We start from the raw sequence: 12,504 nt of genomic DNA on the forward strand, positions 1-12,504 counted from the left end.
TTTGGGTGTAAGGATAAAAGAAAGTGATTAGTTCACCCTAACCAGAGATGAAATTTTCCAAGAGACCAATCAGGGATGTTAGAGGTAAGGGAGTTGAGGTTGTTTATAATGGCAATTAATATTGAATCATGGAATCTAAGCTGAGCAAAAGGAATAGTGAGGATATGATGAGGATGATGGATAATCAGAGAAGTGGTAAGATTAATGGATGGGAGGTATTAATGAGATAAGAGAATTGCTGGAATACATGAGTTAGAAGGATAGAAGGTGGTGGTCAAGTGCTGGGATCCTTAAAGTCAAGATTTTGGAGGTGATGCAGTCACTGGGGCTGATGATCAAGGATCTGACTCTGGAATGGGAAGTTGGAATGGTGGTGAAGAGGTCAAAGACCTAAAAAGTCTTATTGACATCATCAACAGCAGTTTAGAAGTAGAATGGAAGATAGGAAAGTTCTGAAGACTATTGCTGAAAAGTAAGAGAGTTGAGGGTCCATAAATGACATAAACAAGGTAGCATAGTAAATGAAGTTTGATAGCAAGAAATTAAAATGTATTCAGGTTTTTGAAGGAAGAGAAAGGTTTAGAAGAAGTTAGGAGGAAAAGTCCCCATATACCGGAAATGCGGAAGAGAAGCAGCAATCTCCAAATGCAAGGGCTTCCAGAGACAGCCAGGTTTCAGTTAGGGAACAGAAGGGGCACCTTTCAGGGAAAAGGTTGAAGAGTTGAATAATTTCCACTCAGTAAAAATTAGCCATTATCATTGTAATATCCTCATAATTAGTATTAGGTTTTGTGGTTAGGTTGTGTAATTGTAATATTGTTCATACTTTGGGACACTTCTGTAAACATTGTTGTATTGATGTATTATTTATTATTGATTATATCTTATTTTTTGTAAAAGTTTGGATATCAGGCCTGTGATAAAGAATTTCAAAATATTTATTATCTTATACATATTGGAAAAGTATGTTTAACTTTATTTGTGGAATAACTGCCATATGCCAGGTGCTTATCTATTGCTAGAAATAGAAAGACCTCAAAGAATAATGAGTAGTCAGCCTACCAGAATATAATTTGTGTGTGCGTGTGTCCTCCCTTAATGCAGACACCCTCAGACTATTAGCAGTGATCACCTCTAAGACAGTGAAGGAAATGCAAGAGGCAAGATACTAAAGGGAGCTTTCTATTTTTAGCCTATGTTCTTTGAATCGTTTATTAAACTGCATTTCATAGTTCATTAATAAAAAATGTTAAGAAGGAATTTCTGGAAGTTACAGTTTTCTTTGTAATAGCTAAAAGGAGAAATTGTGTTTTTTAAGCCTTCGTGTGTTTCTTCTAGGCAGGGATACCAATGGGACCACTGCCTGCAGCGGGAATGCCATACCTGGGACAGGCACCATTCCTAGGAATGCGTCCTCCAGGCCCACAATACACTCCAGACATGCAGAAGCAGTTTGCTGAAGAGCAACAGTAAGAGACCTCAGGATTCAAGGATAAATATATGAAAGCAGTTATTTTAAAAATTGCCAAATGTTCTCTAGTGCAAATTTGAAGCCAAAGCAGTCGCATTGCCTTTAAAATTCTTTAAAATACTTTTATTATAAATTTAAAGCCAAAAGGGACTTCAGAGACCTTCTAATTTAACCTTCTAATTTTATAGCTAAGGAAAGTGAAGTCCAGAGAAATGAAGTGACTTGTCAGTCCAGGTTACAGTTATTAGCAAAGCCTGGGCCCAGATACAGGCCTCCTGATTCCCAGAGCACTGCTCTTTCTCCCTATGACACTGCCTTCCCAAGTGGAAGTTTTTCCATATGCAGAGCAAACAGTGGTTTTGTCCACTGCTTTGTCTGCTTTGTGTGATTACTTTTGAATGCAAAAGGTTGTCTCCTCACTTTGCAAACTAGATGGGAAATACATTTACATCTATAATATAAGTAACTCACATTTTAGACTCATATATTTTGAAATTAATATAGTGGGGAAATAGGGTTGTCATAAGAAAATTAGATATAATTAGCAGTGAAGTTTTTAGTTACAGAAATGTAAGATGGTATTATTGAAACTGTCAGAAATATGACTGTAACAAAGTTGATAATCCCTTAAGCTGGTTCTTTACTAGATTGTTTTTCTCCAGAAAGCGATTTGAACAGCAACAAAAGCTCTTAGAAGAAGAAAGAAAAAGACGCCAGTTTGAAGAGCAGAAGCAAAAGCTCAGACTTCTGAGTAGTGTGAAGCCCAAGGTAATATATTCCACCACCATCCACCACCACCCACACACACCCTGCAGGTGCCTCTTCTCGCTCATTCAGTGGATTCTACCACTTAGGCACCAGCGCAAGCTGAGGCTGTGGTTGATTGCTTTTGGTTTATCTAAGTCCAAAATGGAAGGGTATGTTTTCCCTTTCTGTAAAGACACTCTGTGGTTGAGGAGAACAGGGTATCAGCCATTATCTTCTTCTCAATTCTTTTTTACTACCATTGGAATATTTGTGATCTTGTCTAGAGAAGCAATTAATTAATACAGGATATTTGATATCTAATGAGCTGATCCTAAAGTATTTATAAATGTGCCTTTTAATATTTTGTGTTCTATGGAGTGTCACTTTATGCCTTTGTTTTATACACTTATCAATGTTTTTCTGACTTGGAGAATTCAGTATCAGAAGTATGTGGTTAAACTATTGGAAATAAACTAATATCTGCTTTTGTTTTAATTTGGGAGGATTTAGGATGAAGTAAGAAATAAGTGAAGAAATACACACACATTTATTGTCTCTTAGACAGGAGAGAAGAGCAGAGATGATGCTCTGGAGGCCATAAAAGGAAATTTAGATGGATTTTCCAGAGATGCTAAGATGCACCCTGCTCCAGCATCACACCCTAAGAAACCAGGTAGTTTTAATTTTGGAATTTTATTTCATTGGAAGGTGATTTACAGTCCCTGTGTGCTTAATTGACCATTGTATGTGTGAAGAGTCAGTGTTGAACTCTTCTTTCAAGCTGAGTACAGATTTGGATGTCTTATAATTTATAGTAGGTTAAGAGCTCTGGTCTTGGGAGGAAAAATCCTCTTTGTCTTCTAGGAAATGTCGGTGTGACAAGTTCACTTATAAATCTATGTAAATGAGTAAGTTAATGTGAGTAAAGTCTATTCACTCCAAGCATATGTAATAAGAGTTTACCATTTCATTCCCATTGTTTTAAAATAATTTGACTTTATGAACTAGTTCAGATGTTAGTCAATGAAATTAAACTTAAAAATTTTTTTAGTGTCTCCTATTAAAGTCATGAGTTATTTTGTTCCTCATGAAATTTTAGTTTCTTTAATAGATTTCTTTGTAGTTCTGTTATCACTTATTATTGATACATTTTTTAAAGTGCCTATTTAGAACAAGGTAGACGGATTCTTTTTGCATGTGTTTTGAACATTTAGTAGTTGAAAATGTCTTTACCTAGCTGTTACCACATCCTTTTTTTTTAATTTGATATTTTTATTCTCAGTTAATTTCAAGAAATACCATAATGAAACAATGTTTATAAATCATTCTGCCTACCAAGCACTGTTTTCTGCTGACATGCATTCCACTGATAAATTTTATTGTAAACCCTTATAGTACTGTTCATGAGTGCTATCAGGAGGGAATAATCTATTGGCACAGTAACCAGTTCTTGACTTTCTGGGACAGCTCTGACTCTGTCCTGTTAATTTCACTTGTTAGATTATAAACTGAAATTCTCATTCCAAAAGTGTGCCCCTAAGTAAAATATACACCAAGATTGAAAAGGAAATGGATATTAGCAATCAGATTGAGTTTAGAAAGGAAAACATACCTAAAAATGAAAGTAATAAGCTGGAAAAGTCGTCAAGTAATTTATGAATAGACATTGGAATCCTAAAACTAGATGCAGCATGAAACTTAAAGAAGGAAGAAGAAGACAGAGGAATTGTCATTATTAGGTGAAACACTGTTCTATCCATATTGAATGCCTGTTTTGGATAACTTGGTGTAGTTTAGTAACTTTATTGTTAAATAATAAATTGGTGTTTTGATGTGTAAATAATCTCATGAGTTCAGTCAGCATGCATGCAGTTAATTGTTTCTTGTTAACTGCTTCATGCTTAGCCAGGAGTTTCTATAGCCCAAGGAGTTTCTATAGCTTCTCCAGTTAAGGTCTTAAATCTAGGACTAATGTACATAAAAAGAGTTTCCAGCTTTTTAACCACCAAAGACATCTTTTAATTCCCCCCACCAAAAGAATATCTTAAAATATTGATATACAAACTATATCATATAACTTTTTTACTACTTACTAATCACAAATATAGCTGTGAGAGTTTTTAAGCTAAAATATATACCACATAGAATTGAAATAATTCCAGTGAAATGCAGAGAAACATTGGTTTAACTTTGCAGTCTTATTGCTAGCAAATAGTCTGGGTCCATTTAAAAAATATTCATTGTAGCTCTCTATTTTCCATTACTACTGTTTGTACGAGCACTAGTCTGAGAACCCAAATTGATAACTTAAATCCCATTCTCAGTAACCATTATTGGGAGGATTGGAATTTATTATGGCATGGTTTTTTCTTTTTTCACAGAATGAGTTTGGAAGTATTCCCTCCTCTTCTATTTTTAGGAAAACTAAGGAGAATGGGTATTATGTCTTCTGTAAATGTCTGATAAAATTGAGCAGGTGAATCCCTCTGGCCCAGGAGTTTTGCTCTTGGGTAGTTTTTTGATTACCGATTCAATTTCTTTGCTGGCAATTGGTCTGTTTAGATTTTCTTTTTCTTCCTTGGTCAGTCTTGGAAGGTTGTATTTTTCTAGGAAGTTGTCCATTTCTTCTAGGTTTTCCAGCTTGTTAGCATATAGATTTTCATAGTATTCTCTAATAATTTTTTGTATTTCTGTGGGGTCTGTCGTGATTTTTCCTTTCTCATTTCTGATTCTGTTGATGTGTGTAGATTCTCTTTTTCTCTTAATAAGTCTGGCTAGGGGCTTATCTATTTTGTTTATTTTCTCAAGGAACCAGCGCTTGGTTTCACTGATTTTCTCTATTGTTTTATTCTCAATTTTATTTATTTATTCTCTGATCTTTATTATGTCCCTCCTTCTGATGACTTTGGGCCTCATTTGTTCCCAGTTTCAATAATTGTGACTTTAGACTATTCATTTGGGGTTATTCTTCTTTAAATAGGCCCGGATTGCTATATACTTTCCTCTTAGAACTGCCTTCGCTGCGTCCCACAGAAGTTGGGGCTTTGTGCTGTTGTTGTCATTTGTCTCCATATATTGCTTTATCTCTGTTTTAATTTGGTCATTGATCCATTGATTATTTAGGAGCATGTTGTTAAACCTCCATGTGTTTGTGAGCCTTTTTGTTTTCTTTGTACAATTTATTTCTAGTTTTATGCCTTTGTGGTCTGAGAAGTTGGTAGGTAGAATTTCAATCTGTTTGAATTTACTGAGGCTCTTTTTGTGGCCTAGTATGTGGTCTATTCTGGAAAATGTTCCATGTGCACTTGAGAAGAATGTGTATCCTGCTGCTTTTGGGTATAGAGTTCTGTAGAGCCATCTGCTTTTGGGTGTAGAGTTCTGTAGGTCCATCTGTTCTATTGTGTTGTTCAGTGCCTCGGTGTCCTTACTTATTTTCTGTCTGGTGGATCTGTCCTTTGGAGTGAGTGGTGTGTTGAAGTCTCCTAGAACGAATGCATTGCATTCTATTTCCTCCTTTAATTCTGTTACTATTTGTTTCACATATGCTGGTGCTCCTGTAATGGTTATATCCTCTTGTTGGACTGAGCCCTTTATCATTATGTAATATCCTTCTTTATCTCTTGTTACTTTCTTTGTTTTGAAGTCTATTTTGTCTGATACTAGTACTGCAACACCTGATTTTTTCTCCCTATTGTTTGCATGAAATATCTTTTTCCATCCCTTGACTTTTAGTCTGTGTATGTCTTTGGGTTTGAGGTGAGTCTCTTGTAAACAGCATATAGATAGATCTTGCTTTTTTATCCATTCTGTTACTCTGTGTCTTTTGATTGGTGCATTCAGTCCATTTACATTTAGGGTGATTATTGACAGATATGTACTTATTGCCATTGCAGGCTTTAGATTTGGTTACCAAAGGTTCAAGGTTAGCTTCTTTAGTACCTTACTGCCTAACTTAGCTTGCTTATTGAGCTGTTATATACACTGTCTGGAGATTCTTTTCTTCTCTCCCTTCTTATCCTCCTCCTCCATTCTTTATATGTTGGTTGTTTTATTCTGTGCTCTTTCGTGTTTCCTTTAACTGCTTTTAGTGGGTAGTTGATTTTATTTTTTGCCTTTAGTTAGTATTTGGTTGGTCTGCTTTCTTTGCTGTGATTTTATTTTCTCTGGTGATATCTATTTAGCCTTGGAGTGCTCCCATCTAGAACAGTCCTTTTAAAATATCTTGTAGAGGTGGTTTGTGGGAGGCAAATTCCCTCAACTTTTGCTTGTCTGGGAATTGTTTAATCCCTCCTTCATATTTAAATGATAATTGTGCTGGATACAGTATTCTTGGTTCAAGGCCCTTCTGTTTCATTGCATTAAGTATATCATGCCATTCTCTTCTGGCCTGTAGGGTTTCTGTTGAGAAGTCTGATGATAGCCTGATGGTTTTTCCTTTGTAGGTGACCTTTTTTCTCTCTCTGGATGCCTTTAATACTCTGTCCTTGTCTTTGATCTTTGCCATTTTAATTATTATATGTCTTGGTGTTGTCCTCCTTGGGTCCCTTGTGTTGGGAGTTCTGTGGGCTTCCATGGTCTGAGAGACTATTTCCAACCCCAGTTTGGGGAAGTTTTCAGCAATTATTTCTTCAAAGACACTTTCTATCCCCTTTTCTCTCTCTTCTTCTTCTGGTACTCCTATAATGTGAATATTGTTCCGTTTGGATTGGTCACACAGTTCTCTTTAATATTGTTTCATTTCTGGAGATCCTTTTCTCTCTCTCTGCCTCAGCTTCTCTGTGTTCCTGTTCTCTGATTTCTATTCCATTAACCACCTCTTGCACCTCATCCATTCTGCTCTTAAATCCTTCCAGAGATTGTTTTATTTCTTTATTCTCCCTCCCAACTTGATCCTTTAGTTCTTGCATATTTCTCTGCAGGTCCATCAGCATGGTTATGACCTTTACTTTGAATTCTTTTTCGGGAAGATAGGTTAAATCTATCTACCCAGGCCCTCTCTTGGGGGTTGTCTTCATAATTCTGGACTGGACCAAATTCTTCTGCCTTTTCATGGTGATAGAGGTAGTTGTAGGGAGGTAGCACATGTGTCAGCTGGGAGAACAAAGTCCCTTCCTGGTCACCTTGCCCTTCTCCACTGCCTGTGTCAGTTATCCGCACTCATGGAGCAGCCTGCAGATTAATCTCCTAAGCTGCCATGGGCGGGATCACTGTCAGGGTATCCCAGAGCCCTGCGAGGAGTGGTAGGAGCACCAGGTATGCTCTCCATGAGAATGGCGCCCCTTTGTTCTTTGCCCCAGTTTCTTCTGCCTGTGTCGGGCAGTTGCACATCGGCAGTGGCCTCTGGGTCTGACCCGGGTGGCTGTGCACTGTGAAGAGATTCTGGTTGGTTGCTGTGGGCACGGCCACTCCCCGGCTGCTCTGCCACTGCGAGCAGGCATGCGGCTGCTCCCCAGCTGCTCCGCCACTGTGGCATGGCCTCACTGGAGAGGGAACAACTAGCAGGCTGCTTATCGCCATGAGGGGCCTCAGGGCTGCATTGCCTCCCAGGGGGCTCAGGTGCCCAAAGTTCCCCAGGATTCCCAGCTGCTGGGCTGAGTGTGCTGGGACGCTGCCATCCAGCTGTAAGACCCCTGTCCCTTTAAGACTTTCAAAAAGTACTCACTTTTCTTTTGTCCCAGGGAAGCCGACTGCGGGGACCTGCTCGCAGGTTTTACTTTTCCGTTTCTCTAATATCCAGCACACCACGCACTGTGTGTCTGCATTCCCAGTGTGGATTACTAGAGCTGATTATTTAGCAGTCCTGGGCTCCCTCTCCCTCCCCGCTCTGACTCCTTTCTTGCTGCCAGGGAGCTGGGGTGGGGAGAGCACTCGGGTCCTGCCGGGCCGCAGCTTGTATCTTACCCCCTTTCTGAGGTGCTGAGTTCTCGCAGATGTAGCTGTAGCCTGGCTTTTGTACTGTATCCTCTGGTCTCTCTTTTCGGAATAGTTGTATTTGTTGTATTTTCAAAAATATATATGGTTTTGGGAGGAGATTTCTGCTGCCTTACTCATGCCGCCATCTTGGCTCCTCCCTCGGCTTTTTCTTTTTTAAACTAGATTAATGAAGGCAATAATTTTGCATATTCATTTTCATCTTTCATAGACCTTTTAGTACTTTCAGGTTTTATTTCACAGGTCCAAAAGAGACGCATCTGAAGAGCATGTAGTGGTCCCATTTTTCAGATGAGAGCCTTTTTTTTTTTAGAATCAAACCATTTCATTAAGGGGCTCAGGAGAGGGTCAACCGGAGGGCTGGGATGAGTGTGAGCTCCGACGTTCTCAGCGTGGCCGGCAGCTGCCCAGCTTCACAGTCGTGGAAAAAAGTGAGAGCCTTTTTTAAAAAAGTCTGCTCCTTGTGACATTAGACATTAGTAAATGTAAAAGTAATTCAAAGTAGTTACAAATGTGAAGACACTTTGTATTTAGAAAATCCTAAATTCCACCAAAAAAACTGTTAAGCAAATCCAGTAGAGTTGCAGGGTACAAAATCAGTATACAGATATCTGTTTCGTTTCTATACACTAACAAAAAACTCAGAAAAAATTAAGAAAATAATCCCTTTCAATTGCATCAAAAAGAATAAAATACCTAGGACTAAATTTAGCTAAGCAGGTAAAAGACCTATACACTTAAAACTGTAAGACATTGATGAAAGAAACTGAAGAAGACACAAATAAATGGAAAGATATTATGTGCTCATGGATTGAAAGAATTAATATTATTAAAATGTCCATATTATCCAAAGCAATTTACAGATTCAGTTCAATTCATATCAACATTCCAGTGGCATTTTTCACAAAAGTCAAACAATTCCAAAATTTATATGGAATCACAAAAGACTCCCAAATGATGCTTGACATCAGCCAAAGCAATCCTGGGAAAGAAGAACAAAGTTGGATGTGTCATGCTCCCAGATTTTAAACTGTATTACAAGGCTATAGTCATCAAAACAGTATGGTATTGGCATTAAAAACAGACACATAGATTAATGGAACAGAATAGAAAATGCAGAAATAAACCCACAGATATATGGTCAGTTTAATTTGCAACAAAGGAGCCAAAAACATACCGTGGGGAAAGGACAGTCTCTTCAGTAAATGGTGTTGGGAAAACTGGATAACCACATGCAAGAAAATGTAACTAGACCACTTTCTTATACTATACACAAAAATTAACTCAAAATGGGTTGGATGTGAATGTATAAAACCTGAAACACAAAAATCTTAGAAGAAAACATAGAGGTTAAGCTTCTTGACATTGGTCTTGACCATGACTTTTTGGGTCTGACTCCAAAAGCAAAGGCAACAAAAGCAAAACTAAACAAATGGGATGACATTGAGCTAAAAGTCTTCTGCATAGCAAAGGATACCATCAACAAAATCAAAAGGCAAACTACCAAATGGGAGAAAATATTTGCAGATCATGTATCTGAGAAGGGGGTTAATATTCAAGGTATATAAAGAACTCAAACAACTCAATAGCAAACAACACAATCTGTTCAAAAAATGGGCAGAAGATCTGAATAGACATTTTTCTAAAGGAGACATACAGAGGACAACAAGCATATGAAAAGATGCTCAACATCACGATCAGGGAAATATAAGTCAAAACCACAGTAAGAACACCTCAAACCTATTACAATGGTTCTTATCAAAAAGACAAGAAAAAACAAGTGTTGGTGAGGATGTAGTGAAAAGGGAACCCTCATGTATTATTTGTGGAAATGTACATTGGTATAGCCACTGTGGAAACAGTTTGGAAGTTTCTCAAAAAATTAAAAGTAGAACCTACAGTTGTATGAGTTCTTTATGTATTTTGGATATTAACCCCTTAGCAGCTATATAATTCAGCAATTCCACTTCTGGTTGTTTATCCAAAGAAAATAAACCCCTAATTTGAAAAGATATGTGCACTCCTGTATTCAACTGCAGCATTATTTACAGTAGCCAAGATATGGAAACAATGTAAGTGTCCATTGGTTGATAAGTGGACAAAGAAAATGTGATGTATATATATGTATATATATATATGAGATACTGATGGAATACTACTTGCCGTTTGTGACAACATGGATGGGCCTTGAGGGTATTATGCTAACCAAAATAAGTCAGAGAAAGACAAATACTGTACAATTTCACCTACATGTAGAACCTGAAAAGCAAAAGAACAAACAAACCAAAACTCATAGATACAGAGAGCAGGATGGTGGTTGACAGAAGGAAGATAGGCAAAATAGGTGAAGGCAATCAAGTGATGCAAACTTCCAGTTATAAAACAAGTCATGGGAATTAATGTACAGCATGATGACTTTAGTCATTAACATTATATACATATTTAAAGTTTCCAGGAGAGTAAATCTTAAAAGTTCTCATCACAAGGAAAAAAAATTTATAACTTTGTATGGTGGCAGGTAGTAACTACACTTACTGTTGGTGATTGTTTTAAATATATCAAATCTTTATGTTGTATACCTGAAACTATAATAGTATATGTCAATTATACCTTAATAAAGAAGAAGAAGGCATCAGACTCATGGGCACGTGGTCCAGTTTGGAGCTGGTTGTAGATTATGGAGAAGCAGAAGTGGAAATAAGTCAGGGATAATGTTGTCTTCATCTACCCATCTGTGTGACTCTCTCCCTAGTTCTTAGAAGTTGATTTATCTAAAATTCTGCGGGTTTTGAAAAAAGTGCGAGAGCAACAGTAGTAGTATTGTTATAGTATATAATAAGCCTCGTATTAAGTGTAGTCACCATGGAGAAGGTTTTTATGTAAGTGAATCTCACATATAACAGTAAAAAGCCACTGTGATGTTTTATATCCTTTAGAGCCAAAAATCATTTAAACATAGTCCTTAGTCAAGGTTTACTTTTTTACATTGACTGTTCTTTGACTTTGTACTTTATGATGTCCCAATTTTGATGCTTTTCACAAGAAAATATCACCTTGGTAATATATTTAATGCTCTTATTGTCTTTTGTAATTTTCATTCCTCATATGGTAACTTCACTGAAATGTGAACTCTGCAAAGTATATGGATTAGGCATGATATATCAAATATTAGATGTATTGTGCATTGTTTCTTATTAACATGGTGAAATTTAACCCTCAGAGATATATCTGTCCAAAATGCATTCAGTGGTATAAGGTAGGTTCTTATATCTGGTACATATTGGTTTGAAAGAATATTATCCATATAAACAAGTCATTTGGGTTTCAAAAGTAATCACCACTTTGATATAAATTATTAGTGGTCTCAGGGGAAAAACTAGTGCTGATCTAATAAAAGAAGTAAAATTTTGAGGTTTACATTTTTCTGTTTTTGAACCAAATGCAAAAAGCTATAAAACCTCTTTTTGAAAAGACAAAAGAATTGTGTATAAATATACATCAAAGTGTTTTTCATTCATTGTATAATTCCATTTGACTGTTGTTACATGTTATTTCTTGTTCACCTCACTATTCATGTTTCAAAATACTCTTTTGGAATTGTACTACATCCTAATTTCTTTTTCCCTGTTGGTTTTCATTTCTGTGTGTTTCATTGGCATTTTCCATTTTGCAGATTATCCCACATCATCTCATTCTACTAAAACTGTCTCTCCATCACCTGCCTTTCTTGATGAAGAAGAATTCAGTGACTTTATGCAGGGACCTGTTGAAGTTCCCACATGTGGGCCTTCTTCCACTTCTCAGCCTTTTCAGTCTTTTCATCCCACCACCCCACTTGGCCAGTTGCACACACAGAGGGCTGGAGCACAGCCTCTCCCTCCAGGTCAGATTCCAGTGTCTTTTGCCTTACATGGTGTCCCTGGGCAAATTCCTTGTTTCTCTGTTGCTTCAACCTCATACAATGTACAGAAAGTAGGTAACTTCTAGAATATTAACAAAAGTATTCTTAAGATAATCTTGGATAATTTATCTCTCTTATATAAGTAGAATAATATAGTGATGCTAGCAAAGAAACATGTACATGAATATATGAGTATTGTTTAAATTCACCAAAATAAGAATAGATTTTTAAGTTCTGGGGGCCTCACATTCCAGAAGAGTGAAAACTTTTGTGTCTAAAAATTACATCTATTCAAACCACCTTAGAACTTTGAAAACAAATTGATCTCTTTTAAGAGATTATTCTTATTTGGGAAAATCACCAAAATAATTTTTTTTAAGAGTAATATGCCAGGGAAAGCTGCTGTAGAAAGTGCTCTCTTTGGTTCAGTGTTAGAGCACTTCAGGGCAGAAGC

At 37.0% G+C, this 12,504-nt stretch overlaps 1 protein-coding gene across 19 annotated transcripts in view; it reads left to right on the forward strand.

Annotated features, from left to right (window-relative positions):
• The window catches only part of SYNRG (synergin gamma), a 114,364-nt gene that overhangs the window by 39,537 nt on the left and 62,323 nt on the right, over positions 1-12,504 (forward strand). For 10 of the 19 annotated variants that reach the window (XM_036911042.2, XM_057501246.1, XM_057501244.1 and 7 more), the window contains exons 4-6: positions 1,339-1,469; positions 2,134-2,239; positions 2,780-2,891. In XM_036911042.2, coding sequence (XP_036766937.2) covers positions 1,339-1,469; positions 2,134-2,239; positions 2,780-2,891 — 349 coding nt within the window. Of the gene's footprint in view, positions 1-1,338; positions 1,470-2,133; positions 2,240-2,728; positions 2,892-11,822; positions 12,033-12,504 lie in introns of those variants that run through there. The other 9 variants (XR_005029995.2, XM_036911044.2, XM_036911037.2 and 6 more) reach the window with 2 other exon arrangements.

This window comes from Manis pentadactyla, chromosome 4 (assembly GCF_030020395.1).
Source record: "Manis pentadactyla isolate mManPen7 chromosome 4, mManPen7.hap1, whole genome shotgun sequence".
Lineage (NCBI taxonomy): Eukaryota > Metazoa > Chordata > Mammalia > Pholidota > Manidae > Manis > Manis pentadactyla.